This window comes from Kogia breviceps, chromosome 1, assembly GCF_026419965.1.
Source record: "Kogia breviceps isolate mKogBre1 chromosome 1, mKogBre1 haplotype 1, whole genome shotgun sequence".
Lineage (NCBI taxonomy): Eukaryota > Metazoa > Chordata > Mammalia > Artiodactyla > Physeteridae > Kogia > Kogia breviceps.
This window is the reverse complement of record NC_081310.1, coordinates 122,148,370-122,167,900: the sequence shown is the minus strand read 5'-3', so window position 1 is coordinate 122,167,900 and position 19,531 is coordinate 122,148,370. Positions and strand designations below refer to the sequence as shown.

The following is a 19,531-nucleotide window of genomic DNA, read 5'->3' as shown; positions in this document are numbered from 1 at the left end:
AAATTACAAATGCAACTTAAAAATGCCACAGTTTGGGCTTCCCTGGTGGTGCAGTGGTTGAGAGTCTGCCTGCCGATGCAGGGGACGTGGGTTCGTGCCCCAGTCCAGGAAGATCCCACATGCTGCGGAGCAGCTAGGCCTGTGAGCCATGGCCGCTGAGCCTGAGCGTCCAGAGCCTGTGCCCCACAATGGGAGAGGTCACAACAGTGAGAGGCCCGCGTACCACAAAAAAAAAAAAAAAAAAAGCCACAGTTTGTCAAAATTCTTTTAGAGAAAATTTCAAAGAAAAATTTTAAAGACCACTGATCAAATATATAGAGACCTCTACACAACAATAAACAGACATTTTTATTTCAAAACACATATTTGTAAAACACAGATTTGTAAAATCTGACTATATATTGTAATGACCACAGAGAAATTTCCAACAGAGACAGAAGTCACATAGAGCACATTCTCTGGCCACCATGCAACAAAACTAAAAATTAGATACAATTAAGAGTTAATTAGTGAACTAGAAAAAGGTCAGAACGAAGTATCCAGAATGAAGCAATGAGAGACAAAAGGATGGAAAATGAAGACAGGAACATGAAAAAGGATATAATGAAAAGATCTAGCATACATTTAATGGGAATCCTAGAAAAAAGGAGAGAGAAAATAGGGCAGAAGCAATGCTTGAAGAGATAATGGCTGAGAATCTTCTAAAACTGACAAGAGACATCAAGCTGTGGTTTCTGAAAGCACCAGGAACTCTGATACATAAACAGAAAGAAAACTACACTTAGATACATCACAGTAAAACTGATGACAATAAAAGACAGAACATCTTAAAAGTAGACACAGAAAAAAAGAATAACTACACAAAGAGACATTAGAGTGAGAAAGAAAAAAAGCAGCTCCTAAAGTCCGAGAACTAATCTGATGCTTTCAGCTAAATTATATTGTTCTCCTGCTGAACATAAAAATATCTCACAGAATATCGACTTCAGACAAGGTAACTGTGTAACAAAACTACCAAATATCCCCTTCCCTTGCTAAATGAGTTGATTGCTACCTTCTTTACCAATTATGTTTATCTCAGCTTCAGCCTGCCTTCCCTACAGATGAGATTTATTAAGAGGGCAATCTCAAGATGAATGAAAACAAAACACAACATACCAAAACTCATGGAATGTCTGTCGCAAAAGCAGTATTTGGAGGGAAATTTATAGCTGTAAATACCTACACTAAAAGAGAAGGAAGATCTCAAATATATTACCTAACTTTATACCTTCAGGAACTGGAAAAAGAGCAAACTAAACCCAAGCCAGAAGAAGGAAGGAAATAATAAATATTGGAGCATAGATAAGAGAATATAAAAATAGAATCAAATAAAAAGTTAATTCTTTTAAAATAAAAGATCAACAAAATTAACAAAGAAATTTACTAAGAAAAAAAGGAAAGAAGATGCAAATAACTAAAATCAGAAATGAAAATAGGGACATTACTACAGAGTTTAGAGAAATTAAAAGGATTATAACAAAATATTAGAACTGAATAGTAACAAATTAAATAATTTAGATGAAATGGACAAATTCCTAGAAACACAAATTACCAAGCCTGACTCAAGAAGAAACAGAAAATCTGAACAGATTGATAATTAGGTAATGAGACTGAATCAGTAATCAAAAACCTCCCAAAACCCCCAAAAAGAAAAAGTCCAAGACTAAATGCTTTCTTTCACTGGTAAATTCTACCATTTAAAGAATTAACATCAATCCTTCACAAGCTTTTCCAAAAATAGAAGAGGGACTACTTCCTAACACATTCTATGAGGCCCCCTTTACCCTAAAACCAAAGCCAGACAGATACCAGAAGAAAATGACAGACTGTTATGAAGACACGCAGAAAATCCTCAACAAAATGCTACCAAGCTGAATCCAACAGTGCATTAAAGGATTATAATCATAATTGAGTGGGATTATTCCAGGAAAGCAAAGGTGGTTCAATATAAGAAAAGCAATGTATTATATTAATAGAACTAAGGAATTAAACTACACAATCATCTCAATAGATGCAGAAAGACCATTTGACAAAAGCCAACACTATTTCATGATTAAAAACACTCAGGGGCTTCCCTGGTGGCACAGTGCTTGGGAGTCCGCCTGCCGATGCAGGGGACACGGGTTCGTGCCCCGGTCCAGGAGGATCCCACATGCCACAGAGCGGCTGGGCCCCGTGAGCCATGGCCGCTAAGCCTGCGCGTCTGGAGCCTGTGCTCCGCAACGGGAGAGGCCACAGCAGTGAGAGGCTCGTGTACCACCAAAAAAAACCAAACCCCCCCCCCCCAAAAAAAAAAACCACTCAGCAAACTTGAATTAGAAGGGAATTTCCTTAGCATGATAGAAGATACCCATGAAAACCCCACAGCTAACATCATACTCATCAATGGTTAAAGACAAAGTTTTCCTCCCAAGACAAGGCTGCCTGCTTTTACCACTGCTATTCAACATTGTACTGGAAGTCCTAGGCACAGCACTTATGCAAGTAAAACAAGTAAAAGGCATCCAAATTGGAAAGAAGTAAAACTACCTATTTGCAGATGACATGATTCTATACACAGGCATGCCTTGGAGATATCGGGTGTTTGGTTCCAGACCACTGCAATAAAGGGAATACTGCAACAAAGAGAGACAAGACAAATTTTTTGGTTTCTCAGTGAATATAAAAGTTATGATTACACTACACAGTTGACCCTTGAACAACACGGGTTTGAACTGCACAGATCCACTTATAAGCGAATTTTTTTCAATAGTAAATACTACAGTGCTACATAATTTGAGGTGGGTTGAATCCATGGATCCGGAACCTTGGATACGGAGGGCCGACCATAAGTTATACTTGGATTTTTGACTGTGCAGATGATGGGGACCCCAGTCCCCTGGCTTTTACAGAGTCAGTTACAGTCGATTAAGTGTGCCTCAGCATTATGTCTAAAAAAAACAATGCACATACCTTAATTAAAAATACTTTATTGCTAAAAAATGTTAACCATCATCCAAGCCTTCAGCAAGTTGTAATCTTTTTGCTGGTGAAGGGTCTTGCCTCAGTGTTGATGACTGCTGACTGATCAGAGTGGTGGTTGCTGAAGATTGAGGTGACTGTGACAATTTCTTAAAGTAAGACAACAATGAAGACTGCTGCATCGATTGACTCTTTCTTTCATGAACAATTTCTCTGTAGCATGCAATATTATTTCATAAGTTTGAAACATTCCAAGAATTACCAAAATGTAACAGAGATATCAAGTGAGCAAATGTTGGAAAACTGGTACCAACAGACTTGTTCAACACATGGTTGCCACAAACCTTCAATTTGTAAAAAATGGAGTATCTGCAACACAATGAAGTGAAGTGCAATAAAACGAGGTATGCCTGGATAGAAAAGCCCACAGATTCCACACAAAAAACTTCTTAGAGCTAACATAATAAACAACTTCAGCAAACTTGCACGTATAAGATAAACAAACATAAATCAATCGTGTTTCTCTATGTTAGCAATGAATGATCCAAAAAGGAAATTAAGAAAATTCTATTTACAAAAGCATTCAAAATAAAATACCTAGGAATAAATGCAAGCAAGGTGAAAGACTTATACACTGAAAAATTACAAAACACTGCTGAAAGAAATTAAAGAAGGCCTAAATAAATGGAAAGGTATCCCATGCTCATGGATTAGAAAACAAAATATTGTTAAGATGACAATATTTCCTAAAGTGATCTACAGATTCAATGCAATCCCTATCAAAATTCTAATGGCCTTTTTAAATTGAAACGGATAAGCTGATCCTAAAATTCATATGGAACTGTAAGGGGCCCTTAAGAGCAAAAACGACAATGAAAAAGAAATAAAGTAGGGGGACTCATGATAACTTTAAAAATTTACTACAAAGCTATAGTAATCAGTGTGGTACTGGAATAAGGGTAGACATATAGACCAATGGAATGGATTTGAGAATCCAGAAATAAGTCCAAACATCTATGGCCAACTGATTCTTAACAAAGGTGCCAAGAGCATTCGATGGGGAAAGAACAGTCTTTCAACAAATGGTGCTGGGAAAATTGAACAATCACATGTAAAAGAATGAAGCTGAAGCCCTGCCTCATTTCGTCTACAGAAATTAAATCAAAATGGACCAACAATATAAATATAAGAACTAAAACTGCTATTCCCCTTCGAATAAGGCTTAGGGATGGAACTTTATGATGTTGGATTTGACAATGAATTCTTAGAATTGACACCAAAAACATGATGAACAAATGAAAAAAAATAGATAATCTGGACTTCACCAAAACTTTTGTGCAAAGGACATTATCAAGATATATTTGGTAAGGGTTTTAATATCCAGAATATATAACCAGCTCAACAACAAAAAGAAAAAAAACCCCAATTTTTAAAATGGGCAAAGGACTTAAATCGACATTTCTCAAATGAAGATACACAAATGGCTAACAAGCCCATGAAAAGATGTTCACCATCTTGGTCATTAAGAAAACTCAAGGGCTTCCCTGGTAGCGCAGTGGTTGAGAGTCCGCCTGCTGATGCAGGGGACGCAGGTTTGTGCCCCGGTCCGGGAAGATCCCACATGCCGCGGAGCGGTTGGGCCCGTGAGCCATGGCCGCTGAGCCTGTGCGTCTGGAGCCTGTGCTCCGCAACGGGAGAGGCCAAAACGGTGAGAGGCCCGTGTACCGCAAAAAAACAAAAACAAAAATAACAACAACAAAGAACAAAAACAAAAACAAAAAAAAAAAAGAGAAAATTCAAATGAAAACCACAATAAGGTACCACTTCGCACCTGTGAGAATAGCTTTAATTAAAATTTTTTTAAAAACTGGAAAATAACAAGTGTTGATGAGAATGTGGAGAAAGAGGGACCCCATACACTGCTGGTGAGAAACTGAAACAATGTACCCACTGTGGAAAACTGTTGGGCGTTCTTAAAAAAGGTAACAAAGAATTACCACATAACCCAGCTATTCAACTCCTAGATATATATCCAGGAGAAGTGAAAACTTACGTACACACAGAAAATTGCACACGAATGTTTACGGCATCATTATTCATAATAACCAAAAAAAGAAACGAAGTACATGCTACAACTTGGATGAAACTTGAAAATATGCAAAGTGAAAGAAGTCAGACATAAAGAATCATTGTACGATTCCTTTCATTTGAAATAGCAAGAATAGGTAAATCCACAGAGACAGAAAGTAATGGGTACCAGGTGATAGTGGAAGGGGGGAATTGGAAATGATTACCTAGCGGATACAGGGTGTTGAAACACCTTTGAAATGAGAAAGCTGGTGACTACATAACATTGTGAATATACTAAATACCACTGAACTGTACACTTAATATGATTAACTGCATGTTATGTAAATTTCACCTCAATTTAAAAAACAAAAAGATGGCAGTCAAATGTGCCCATGTTCTGACAACATCTAATTTAGAGCAAACTTCTACTTCATTAGCTCCTCTCTAAAATTACCCAACCAAAGTCCAATCCTATAATCGGTTCTAATACCCTCTTAAAAAGACACCCCAAGGGCTTCCCTGGTGGCGCAGTGGTTCAGAGTCCACCTGCCGATGCGGGAGACGCAGGTTCGTGTCCCGGTCTGGGAGGATCCCACATGCCGCGGAGCGGCTGGGCCCATGGGCCGTGGCCGCTGGGCCTGCAAGTCCAGAGCCTGTGCTCCACAACAGAAGGGGCCGCAACAGTGGGAGGTCCACGTACCGCAAATTAAAAAAAAAAAAAAAATCTAAAAAAGACAGCCCCAAATTCCCTATACTATGAGGAATCTTTCACTTCAACAAGTAAAAACCATGTTCAACTATAGGTGTTCTTTGCTGGTCTTTTTGGTTGGAAGATGTTGACAAGACTAGCACCTAATTTCTCAACAGAAACAACAGAAGCCAGAATACAAAGGGATAATAGCCTAATTAAAAGAAAATGATGGCCAACCCAGCATTCTAACCAGTAAAAAACTGTCATTCAAAAGTGAAGGTGAAATACAGAACATGACCAGAAAACAAAAACTGAGAGGAACTTCTCAGCACAAAGCTATACCAAAGTATATACTAAAGGGTGTTCTTCAAAAAAGGGAAATGATTGAAGGTGGAGAACTCAAGATGCAGGCAGAAATAAAGAGTGCTAAAAATGGTAACTTGGGTGAATCTAAAATACTGACATAAAACAATGATGATGTCTCAAGGTGATTAAAATATATATGGAGTTAAAAACAGGTGAGCATTATAGCAAATAAACTGAGCAAAGGGTGAGGGGGGTGATTAATGGAATTAAAGTGTTTTAGGTTCCTCACATTGTCTGGAAAGATATAAACTAAATTAATTAGACTCTTACTGCTCAAGGATGCATGTTGCAATCTCTAGGGCAACAGCTCCCAAAAGTGTGATCTGTGGACCCCCAGGGGTCCCTGACCCTATCAGGGGATTCTCAAAATGACAACTGTTTTCATAATATTACTAATAAGACCTTATTTGCCTTTTTCACTCTCATTCTCTCACAGTGTACAACAGAGTTTTCCAGAGTCTATACGACTTGTGCTATCCCAACGGATTAAAGCAGAGCAAGTATGAGAATCCAGCTGTCTTCCATTAAGCTAGACATAAAAGAGATGTGCAAACTGTAACACTATTCTTCTCACTAAATTTTGTTTTGGAAAGAATATTTTTCACAAAATTGTATTATTTAAGTTAACATTTAATAGGATATTCTTATTCCCCAAAACAAAACATTACCTGGCTCCAAATGTCAATTGTGTCAAGGTTGAGAAACACTGATATAACCAGATAAAAAAAGGTTTTTTAGAGTTTAAATGGATCTTGAGAACACAGAGTTTGAGACTCAGTGACCTAAATAAATGAAAGGATATGACATTCATGGATTGGAAGATTTAATAACGTAAAGATGTCAACTCCTTCTCAATTCAATTTTTGTAAAACTGACAATGTGAGAGTAAAAATTTATATGGAACTGCAAAGAGCCAAGAAGAACAAGGTAGGAAAACTTGCCTCATTGAACATGAAGACTTGTTATAACGCCATGTTAATTAAAACAGCATAGTTTTGGTGCAAGGGTAGATAAAATAGACCAATGGAAAAAAAACAGACCCCAGAAACAGATTCATACATATATGGTCACTTGATTTATGACAAAGTTCATACTGCAGAGCAGCTGGGAAACAATCTTTTCAACAAATGATGTTGCATAAAATGTACATCCACAAAAAAAAAAGAAAAGGTGACCTCTATATGTCATACAATATCTAGAATAAATTCTAGGTAGAAGGTAAATCTAAATGCATCATAAACACTATACAAAGTAATATACAATAATCAGTTCTAGGTAGAAAGTAGAAAGCAAAATAATAAAGCCTCTAGGACAGTGTCTCTAAACCTCAGCACTAGTGACACTTTGGGCTAAATTAACTGTTTTGTGCATTGTAGAATACTTAGAATTCTGTGCACTGTAGAATGTCTAGTAGCATCCCTAGCCAATCCACTAGATGCCAGGAGTACTCCACCCACCCAGTTGTGAAAACTAACAATGTCTCTGAACACTGCCAAATGTCCTACCCATGGGGTGGAAGGTGTGGGATGAGGGCAGGGTGAATTGCCTCTAGTTGAGAATCACTAGAGGATAGATAGTAGAAGGTAATATAAGAGAATATCTTCATGTTGATGGAGCAGAGAAAGACTTCTTAGACAGGACACAAGCAGCATTGACTATATAGGAAAACAATGATAAATCAGACTACACTAAAATTAAGACCTTCCTTTCATCAAAAGATAACATTAAGAGGGTGAAAATCAAGACAAAATGGATATATTTTTTTAAACATATGTAACTAACAGAAGACTTGTACCTAGCATATATAAAAACTCCTAAAAACAGAAGGAAAAGAACAGAAACTCCAGTAGGAAAAAAAGGGCTCATCCATAAAATATGTAACTCCTATAAATCAGTAATATAGAAAGCTAAGTAGTAATAATAATAAAAAAGAAGATATCCAAATGGCCAATAAATTCAAGAAAAAGTACTCAATTTCATTTGGAATCACGGAAATGTATCCTTCTGAAGGGCTAAAATTAAAAAGGCTATTAATACCAAGTGTTGGTGAGACTACAGAGCAATAGGAATCCTCATATTCTGTTGATGGGATAGGTACAATGACTGAAAACAATTCTTGCATTATCTTCTAAATTTGAACATACATACACCAATGACCCAGTTATTCTACTTCTGGTATATATCCCACATAAATGTTGCACATGCACCCCATTAAACATTTACAGGAATGTTCATGACAGCATTACTCAGTCCAAACGTACAACAGTAAAAAGATAGATAAATGGTGATAAAATAGTACAAGGGAGCTACAGCTATATTGATATAGTTGATAACATACTTCAATCTCCCAAACATGACAGAGACAAAATACTACTACTATATAATTCTTATTTTTATAAAAGTCCAAAAACAGGTTTAAAAAAAAAAGCTATCATCTTTGAAGCCAGGTAGTCGTTACTCTAGGAAATGGGAAAGGAAGAGTGCTTGGGAAAGGAAGCATAGGAGGCTTCTGGTTGCTGGCAATATTCTATTTCTTGATCTATGGTGGTCATGGAGTGTTTGTGACGATTCACTCAGCTGTATACTTAGTACAGTTTCCTGTATGTATTATATTTCAATTTTGAAAAAGACATGGGTGGGGAATTCCTGGCGGTCCATTCCCTGGCGGTCCAGTGGCTAGGACCTGGCACTTTCACTGTGGGGGGGCCAGGTTCGATACCTGGTCGGGGAATTAAGCTCTGCAAGCCGCATGACGTGGCCGGGAAAGAGAAAAAAAAAAAAAGACATGGGGCATTACCTTTTATATGCTGTACATGCAACCCAGAATAATTACACAAATATTTTAGTTATTATGGTATTACATATCAATTGTTTAGAAGTAAAAATCATGTCTGGGGACATCATAACTTTCACATCTTACACTTCAAGATCCTTTGCCTAATTAAATAAAACAAGTAAAATATATTAAAAATGACTGCCTGAGTTTTTAGTATGTTACAGGAAGACATAATAAAATATACTTTAAATTTGTTTTCCTACATGTTTCATTTATTTTGATCACCTAAAAAAATCTAATATCTTAGTTTTACATAAGATAAAATAAAATACACGTCTTAGAAAATATTAATACTACAGGAAAGTTGAAGATGTTTGTTTCTAATATTAAAAATATATTTTTCTAAAATTTAGACACATAGAGGTTTAAGGCAGAATATAAATAATGCCTGAACTAAATAAAGGAGGTTTCTATCAAAAATCTGTATGCTTTCCCTCCCCATCACACTAAGGCTTGGTTTGTTTTTATATTCCATATGAGATTTTAATAAAATGCAGTTTTACAACACCAATTATTATTTTATTTACAAAATAAGAACCAAACATTTATAATATTAAGTTGCTTAATACCAAATAGATCCTCTCTGAATTTAGTCATTTAAGTGGAATGGCATACAGTTAACGGCAGACAATCTGATTTATTTTTAAGCCAAGTAGTGCCACCAAGTGGTAGCAAATTCTTTTTCCAAAATATCACGCAGAAGCAATAGAAAAGGTTATAACGGAATATAATACTGGAATGGAAAAATCTTAATAAAGTAAATAAGATTGTGAAATATATTGGTATAAAAGTTTAAAAACAAAACAAAATAGGTCAATCTTTTAAGAAAAAAGTTGTATGTATTACTGAGATGGTCTTACAGTTTCAAAGTTAAATTTTTCATAGAAAGTAAGTAACTGGAGGCGAGAAGATGGCGGAAGAGGAAGACGCGGGGATCACCTTCCTCCTCACAGATACATCAGTAATACATCTACACGTGGAACTTCTCCTATAGAACACCCACCGAACGCTGGCAGAAGACCTCAGACCTCCCAAAAGGCAAGAAACTCCCCACGTACCTGGGTAGGGAAAAAAAAAAAGAATAAACAGAGACAAAGAATAGGGAGGGGACCTGCAGCTGTGGGAGGGAGCCGTGAAAGAGGAAAGGTTCCCACACACTAGAAGCCCCTTCGCGGGCGGAGACTGCGGGTGGCGGAGGGGGGAAGCTTCGGAGCCGCGGAGGAGAGCGCAGCAACAAGGTGCGGAGGGCAAAGCAGAGAGGTTCCGCAGAGGATCAGTGCCGACCAGCACTCACCAGCCCGAGAGGCTTGTCTGCTCACCCGCTGGGGCGGGCAGGGCTGGGAGCTGAGCCTCGGGGCTTCAGTCGGATCCAAGGGAAAGGTCTGGAGTTGGCAGTGAAAACAGCCTGAAGGGGTTAGTGCACCAAGGCTACCCCGGAGGGAGTCCAGAAGTCTGGAGCTGCCAAAGAGGGAAGAGACCTTTTCTTCCCTCTTTGCTTCCTGGTGCGCGAGGAGAGGGGTTCAAGCGCGCTGCTTAAAGGAGCTCCAGAAACGGGCGCGGAGCTACCGAAGAGACAAGAGACGTTTTCTTGCCTCTTTGTCTCCTGGCGCGAGAGGAGAGGGGATTAAGGGCACCTCGTAAAGGAGCTCCAGAAATGGGCGTGAGCCGCGGCTGTCGGCGCAGACAGCAGAGACGGGTGTGGGACGCTAGGGTTGCTGCTGCTGCCACCAAGAGGCCTGTGTGCGAGCACAGGTCACTCTCCACACCTCCCCTCCCCGGAGCCCGTGCAGCCCGCCACTGCCAGGGCCCAGTGATCCAGGGACAGCTTCCCCGGGAGAACGCGCGGTGCGCCTCGGGCCGGTGCAGCATCACGCCGGCCTCTGCTGTCACAGGCTCGCCCTGCATCCATGCCCCTCCCTCCCCCCAGCCTGTGCCAGAGTGCCCGAATCAGCTGCTCCTTTAACCCCGTCCTGTCTGAGCGAAGGGCAGACACCCTCGGACGACCTACACGCAGAGGCGGGGCCAAGTCCAAAGCTGAACCCCAGGAGCTGTGAGAACAAAGAGGAGAGGGGGCGGTCTCTCCCAGCAGCCTCAAAAGCAGCGGATTAAATCTCCACAATCAACTTGAAGTGCCCTGCATCTGCGGAAAACCTGAATAGACAGCAAATCATCCCAAGTTGAGGAGGTGGACTTTGGGAGCAAGATATACTATAATTTTCCCCTTTATTCTTTTTGTGAGTGTGTATGTGTGTGCTGCTGTGTGAGATTTTGTCTGTATAGCTTTGTTTTCACCATCTGTCCTAGGGTTAGACCGTCCCGTTTTTTTTTTTTTAATAGAAATTTTTCTTCTTAATAATTATTTTTATTTTAATAACTATATTTTATCCTACTTTATTTTGTCTTCTCCCTTTCTTTCTTCCTTTCTTCCCTCTTTTCTCCCTTCCTTCCTTCCTCCCTTCCTTCCTCTCCTCCTTCCTTCCTTCCTCTCCTCCTTCCTTCCTTCCTTTCTTCCTTCCTCACTTCCTTTCTTCCTCCCTCCCTTCCTTTCTTCCTTCCCTCCCTCCCTCCCTCCTTCCTTCCTTCCTTTCTTTCCTTTCTATTTTTTCTCCCTTTTATTTTGGGCCACGAAGATGAAAGGCTCTTGGCACTCCAGCCAGGTGTCAAGGCTGTGTCTCTGAGGTGGGAGAACCAACCTCAGGACACTGGTCCACAAGAGACCTCCCAGCTACACGCAATATCAAATGGCGAAAATCTCCCAGAGCTCTCCATCTCAACACCAAGACCCAGCTTCACTCAAGGACCAGCAAAGAACAGTGCTGGACACCCTATGCCAAACAAATAGCAAGACAGGTCTACAGCCCCATCCATTAGCAGAGAGCCTGCCTAAGATCATAATAAGGCTACCAACATCCCCAAACACACCACCAGACGTGAACCTGCCCACCAGAAAGACAAGATCCAGCCTTATCCATCAGAACAGAGGCACTAGTCCCCCCAACCAGGAAACCTACTCAACCCACTGAACCAACCTCAACCACTGGGGACAGCCACCAAAAACAACGGGAACTACGAACCTGCAGCCTGCAAAAAGGAGACCCCAAACACAGTAAGATAAGCAAAATGAGAAGACAGAAAAACACACAGCAGATGAAGGAGCAACATAAAAACACACCAGACCTAACAAATGAAGAGGTAATAGGCAGTCTACCTGAAAAAGAATTCAGAATAATGATAGTAAAGATGATTCAAAATCTTGGAAATAGAATAGACAAATTGTAAGGAACAGTTAACAAGGACCCAGGAGAAATAAAGAGGAAGCAAGCAACGATGAACAACACAATAAATGAAATGAAAAATACTCTAGATGAGATCAATAGCAGAATAACTGAGGCAGAAGGACGGAAAAGTAACCTGGGAGATAAAATAGTAGAAATAACTACTGCAGAGCAGAATGAAGAAAAAAGAATGAAAAGAACTGACAACAGTCTCAGAGACCTCTGGGACAACATTAAACGCACCAACATTCGAATTATAGGGATCCCAGAAGAAGAAGAGAAAAAGAAAGGGACTAAGAAAATATTTGAAGAGGTTATAGTTGAAAACTTCCCTAATATAGGAAAGGAAATAGTCAATCAAGTCCAGGAAGCACAGAGAGTCCCATACAGGATAAACCCAAGGATAAACATGCCAAGACACATAATAATCAAACTGTCAAAAATTAAATAAAAAGAAAACATATTGAAAGCAGTAAGGGAAAAACAACAAATAACACACAAGGGAATCCCCATAAGGTTAACATCTGATCTTTCAGCAGAAACTCTACAAGCCAGAAGGGAGTGGCAGGACATACTTAAAGTTATGAAGGAAAAAAACCTACAACAAAGATTATTCTACCCAGCAAGGATCTCATTCAGATTTGATGGAGAAATTAAAACCTTTACAGACAAGCAAAAGCTGAGAGAGTTCAGCACCACCAAACCAGCTTTACAACAAATGCTAAAGGAACTTCTCTAGGCAAGAAACACAAGAGAAGGAAAAGACCTACAAGAACAAACCCAAAACAATTTAGTAAATGGTAATAGGAACATACATATGGATAATTACCTTAAATGTAAATGGATTAAATGCTCCAACCAAAACACACAGATTTGCTGAATGGATACAAAAACAAGACCCATATATATGCTATCTACAAGAGACCCACTTCAGACCTAGGGACACATACAGACTGAAAGTGAGGGGATGGAAAAAGATATTCCATGCAAATGGAAATCAGAAGAAAGCTGGAGTAGCAATTCTCATATCAGACAAAATAGACTTTAAAATAAAAACTATTACAAGAGACAGCGAAGGACACTACATAATGATCAAGGGATCGATCCATGAAGAAGATATAACAATTGTAAATATTTATGTACCCAACATAGGAGCACCTCAATACATAAGGCAAATACTAAAAGCCATAAAAGGGGAAATCGACAGTAACACAATCATAGTAGGGGAGTTTAACACCCCACTTTCACCAATGGACAGATCATCCAAAATGAAAATAAATAAGGAAACACAGCTTTAAATGATACATTACACAAGATGGACTTACTTGATATTTACAGGACATTCCATCCAAAAACAACAGAATACACATTTTTCTCAAGTGCTCATGGAACATTCTCCAGGATAGATCATATATCGGGTCACAAATGTAGCCTTGGCAAATTAAAGAAACTTGAAATCGTATCAAGTATCTTTTCCGACCATAATGCTATGAGACTAGATATCAATTACAGGAAAAGATCTGTAAAAAATACAAACACGTGGAGGCTAAACAATACACTACTTAATAACGAAGTGATCACTGAAGAAATCAAAAAATACTTAGAAACAAATGACAATGGAGACATGACGACCCAAAACCTATGGGATACAGCAAAAGCAGTTCTAAGAGGGAAGTTTATAGCAATACAATCATACCTTAAGAAACAGGAAACATCTCAAATAAACAACCTAACTTTGCACCTAAAACAATTAAAGAAAGAAGAACAAAAAAACCCCCAAATTTAGCAGAAGGAAAGAAATCATAAAGATCAGATCAGAAATAAATGAAAAAGAAACGAAGGAAACAATAGCAAAGATCAATAAAACTAAAAGCTGGTTCTTTGAGAAGATAAATAAAATTGATAAACCATTAGCCAGACTCATCAAGAAAAAAAGGGAGAAGACTCAAATCAATAGAATTAGAAATGAAAAAGGAGATGTAACAACTGACAGTGTAGAAATACAAGATTATTAGAGTTTACTACAAGCAACTGTATGCCAATAAAATGGACAACCTGGAATAAATGGACAAATTCTTAGAAATGCACAAGCTGCCGAGACTGAACCAGGAAGAAATAGAAAATATGAACAGAGCAGTCACAAGCACTGAAATTGAAACTGTGATTAAAAATCTTCCAACAAACAAAAGCCCAGGACCAGATGGCTTCACAGGTGAATTCTATCAAACATTTAGAGAAGAGCTAACACCCAGCCTTCTCAAACTCTTCCAAAAGATAGCAGAGGGAGGAACACTCCCAAACTCATTCTATGAGGCCACCATCACCCTGATACCAAAACCAGACAAAGACATCACAAAGAAAGAAAACTACAGACCAATATCACTGATGAATATAGATGCAAAAATCCTCAACAAAATACCAGCAAACAGAATCCAAGAGCACATTAAAAGGATCATACACTATGATCAAGTGGGGTTCATTCCAGGAATGCAAGGATTCTTCAATATATGCAAATCAATCAACGTGATACACCATATCAACAAACTGAAGGAGAAAAACCATATGATCATCTCAATAGATGGAGAGAAAGCTTTTGACAAAATTCAACACCCATTTATGATAAAAACCCTGCAGAAAGTAGGCATAGAGGGAACTTTCCTCAACATAATAAAGGCCATATATGACAAACCCACAGCCAACATCATCCTCAATGGTTTAAAACTGAAACCATTTCCACTAAGATCAGGAACGGGACAAGGTTGCCCACTCTGACCACTCTTATTCAACCTAGTTTTGGAAGTTCTAGCCACAGCAATCAGAGAAAAAAAAGAAATAAAAGGAATCCAAATAGGAAAAGAAGAAGTAAAGCTGTCACTGTTTGCAGATGACATGATACTATACATAGAGAATTCTAAGGATGCTATCAGAAAACTACTAGAGCTAATCAATGAATTTGGTAAAGTAGCATAATACAAAATTAATGCACAGAATCTCTGGCATTCTTATACACTAATGATGAAAAATCTGAGAGTGAAATTAAGAAAACACTCCCATTTACCATTGCAACAAAAAGAATAAAATATCTAGGAATAAACCTACCTAAGGAGACAAAAGACTTGTATGCAGAAAACTATAAGACACTGATGAAAGAAATTAAAGATGATACAAATAGGTGGAGAAATATACCATGTTCTTGGATTGGAAGAATCAAAATTGTGAAAATGACTCTACTACCCAAAGCAATCTACACATTCAATGCAATCCCTATCAAATTACCCCTGGCATTTTTTACAGAACTAGAACAAAAAATTTCACAATTTGTATGGAAACACAAAGGACCCCAAAGAGCCAAAGCAATCTTGAGAACGAAAAATGGAGCAGGAGGAATCAGGCTCCCTGACTTCAGACTATACTACAAGGCTACAATAATCAAGACAGTATAGTACTGGCACAAAAACAGAAATATAGATCAATGGAACAGGATAGAAAGCCCAGAGATAAACCCACACACATATGGTCACCTTATCTTTGATAAAGGAGGGAAGGAAACACAGTGGAGAAAAGACAGCCTCTTCAATAAGTGGTGCTGGGAAAACTGGACAGCTACCTGTAAAAGTATGAAATTAAAACACTCCCTAACACCACACACAAAAATAAACTCAAAATGGGTTAAAGACCTACATGTAAGGCCAGACACTATCAAACTCTTAGAGGAAAACATAGGCAGAACACTCTATGATATAAATCACAGCAAGATCCTTTTTGACCCATCTCCTAGAGAAATGGAAATAAAAATAAAAATAAACAAATGGGACCTAATGAAACGTAAAAGCTTTTGCACAGCAAAGGATACCATAAAAAAGACCAAAAGTCAACCCTCAGAATGGGAGAAAATATTTGCAAATGAAGCAACTGACAAAGGATTATTATCCAATATTTATAAGCAACTCATGCATCTCAATAACAAAAAAACAAACAACCCAGTCCAAAAGGGGCAGAAGAACTAAATAGACATTTCTCCAAAGAAGATATACAGATTGCCAACAAACACATGAAAGAATGCTCAACATCATTAATCATTAGAGAAATGCAAATCAAAACTACAATGAGATATAATCTCACACCCGTCAGAATGGCCATCATCAAAAACTCTAGAAACAATAAATGCTGGAGAGGGTGTGGAGAAAAGGGAACACTCTTGCACTGCTGGTGGGAATGTAAATTGATACAGCCACTATGGAGAACAGTATGGAGGTTCCTTAAAAAACTACAAATAGAACTACCATATGACCCAGCAATCCCACTACTGGGCATATACCCTGAGAAAACCATAATTCAAAAAGAGTCATGTACCAAAAGGTTTATTGCAGCTCTATTTACGATAGTCAGGACATGGAAGCAACCTAAGTGTCCATCAACAGATGAATGGATAAAGAAGATGTGGCACATATATACAATGGAATATTACTCAGCCATAAAAAGAAATGAAACTGAGTGATTTGTAGTGAGGTGGATAGACCTGGAGTCTGTCATACAGAGTGAAGTAAGTCAGAAGGAGAAAAACAAATACCGTATGCTAACACATATATATGGAATCTAAGAAAAAAAATGTCATGAAGAGATTAGTGGTAGGACGGGAATAAAACACAGACCTACTAGAGCATGGACTTGAGGATATGGGGAGGGGGAAGCGTAAGCTGTGATAAAGTGAGAGAGTGGCAGGGACATATACACACTACCAAATGTAAATTAGATAGCTAGTGGGAATCTGCCGCATAGAACAAGGAGATCAGCTAGGTGGTTTGTGACCACCTAGAGGGGTGGGATAGGGAGGGTGGGAGGGAGGGTGACGCAAGAGGGAAGAGATATGGGAACGTATGTATATGTATAACTGATTTACTTTGTTGTAAAGGAGAAACTAGCACACTATTGTAAAACAGTTATACTCAAATAAAGATGTTTAAAAAAAAAGGAAGTAACTATGAATATAGTGCTGCAGACTTTACTTTTTGCTGCTCTTTTTAAAAAAAATTTTATTGGCGTATAGTTGATTTACAATGTTGTGTTAGTTTCAGGTGTATGTTGCTTGTTTTTTAATTCCATATTTTCTCAAAAGACTTAAGTTGCTCTAGAAATTAAAATACACACAGTAAAAGACCCGAAGGTTTCATAACAATCTGCTACCCCTGTTAAGTGCTGGGAGAGAGTGAGGAGCGTCAGAATAGAGAAAAAAAGAAACTTCTGCTTTTAGTTAATACCTGTATTAGTTTGCTAGCACCTGTAACAAATAACTACAGATTGGGTGACTTAGGGCTAAAACTCCAAAATTAAGGTTTCAGTTGGACTGATCCTTTCTCAGGGTTGTGAGGAAAGGATCTATTTCAGGTCTCTCCTTGGCTCATACGTAGATCATCTTCCTATTTTGTTTCAAACTGTCTTCCCTCTATACCTGTCTCTGTGTCCAAATTGCCCCTTTTTATAAGGACACCAGTCATAACTAGATTAGGATCTACTCTAAGGACCTAACTTTAACTTGATTACCTCTGTAAAAGACCCTATCTCCAAATAAGGTACTAGTCTTAGGTACTGGGGATTAGGACTTCAACATGTGAATTTGGGGTTTGTATAGGGGGTAGGAAATTCAAGCAGCAACACTACTCTTCTGTATTTGTGTATTTTTGATAAGACTATATTTTTATTTAAAAAGAAGGCAGAAATATCTCTTAACAGTTGTTAAATGATAGAATATTTGTGATATTGTCACTTATAGTAAGAAACATGTATTTGGTCTTCCCGTTTCTGGCACAGAGTTCCTAAAATCCTTCATTTCCTAAGTCATGAGAGCTATAAAGGTGTCTTTTATTATGTTAATGGAGACTTCTGACAAGCACCTAAGAATGGGGACTGGTTGCCAGAGGAGCCAACTGTGTGATTTTGTACTTTCAGCCCAACTCCCCTGACCTCCAGGTAAGAGAGAGGGGCTGAAGGTTGGATCAATCACCAATGGTGAATGATTTAATCAATCATGCCTATGTGATGCAGCCTCCATAAAAACCCAAAAGGATGAGGTACAAAGAGCTTCTGGGTTGGTGAACACATGGAGGTACTGTGAGAGGGGGCTTACCTGAAGATGGCATAGAAGCTCTGAGCCCCTTTCCCACATACTTACCCTATGCATCTTTTCCATCTGCTGTTCCTGGATTATATCCTTTCATAAAGTGGTAATCTAGTGAGCAAATGGATTTCCTGAAGTTCTGTGAGCCACTCTAGCAAATTAACTGAACCCAATGAGGGGGTCATGGGAAGCTCTGATTTAGAGCCAGTTGGCCAGAAGAACAGGTAAAAACCTGGACTTGAAACTGGCATCTGAAGTCCAAGGACAGGGTCGTGACAACCTCCAATCTGTAGCCAATTAGTCAGAAGCATAGGTGACAACCTGGGCTTGCAAATGGCATTGGAAGTGTGTGTGTGTGTGTGTTTGGGCAGAGGGGGTGTATAGTCTTGTAGAACTAAACCCTTATTGTGGAATCTGATGCTGTCTCTGGGTAGATAGTGTCAGGACTGAGTTGAATTGTAGGACACCAACTGGTATCTGGAGAAATGCTTGGTGGTGTGGCGGAACCACCCCCTCCCCACTCTACACACTGTAATTAAGTCCAGAACTTTAATAATACTATTTTAATTTCATGAACAATTACCAGCAAAGGAGATTACTAAATTTTAGTATAAAGCTATATATATAAAATATCAAAGTGATGTGTTATATAGTTCACGTCCAACCCAACTATAATGTACTTAGTCCTAGACCTCATCTCCTAACACTCTCCCTCTTTCTCACTGTATCTCAGCTACACTGGCCTCCTTGCTCTTCCTTGACCAGGCCCCACGTACTCTGTACTTAGTACTTAGTGTTCTCTGCCTGGAATTCTTCCTCCAAATATATGTGATAGGTGCAGATCAGTTCCTTCAGTTCCAGTTATCTCCTTCTCAGTTCTTCTTAGACCATCCTTAATTACATAGCACTCTCAGTCTCTCTTTATCCCCCAATCTGGTTTTACTTTTCTTACTAATAGTAAGTACTAATACAGTACTTACTAATACCTGAAAGATTATATAGTTATTTGATTATTTGTTTTCTCTTCCCAACTACAAAGTAAGCTCTTTGAGGGCAGAGACTTATGTTTTGTTCACTGATACATCCCTGTTACCTAAAACAGTACCTGGAGTGACTACTTTTTTTGTGTGTACTATCATAAGCAGAAAAGAATTTTACAAAATTAATGCACCTGC

The 19,531-nt window shown here is 38.7% G+C and overlaps 1 protein-coding gene across 19 annotated transcripts in view; it reads right to left on the bottom strand.

The window, feature by feature from the left end:
* Positions 1–19,531, bottom strand: part of ZNF644 (zinc finger protein 644) — a 119,451-nt gene that overhangs the window by 34,602 nt on the left and 65,318 nt on the right. For 7 of the 19 annotated variants that reach the window (XM_067042990.1, XM_067043046.1, XM_067043006.1 and 4 more), the window contains one exon: positions 2,572–2,657. The exons of 11 other annotated variants lie outside the window; for them this stretch is intronic. In XM_067042990.1, the coding sequence (XP_066899091.1) occupies positions 2,572–2,606 (35 nt within the window). In that variant the 5' untranslated portion in view covers positions 2,607–2,657. Of the gene's footprint in view, positions 1–2,571; positions 2,658–2,994; positions 3,153–19,531 lie in introns of all 19 variants that reach the window. One more of the 19 variants, XM_059057096.2, reaches the window with a different exon arrangement.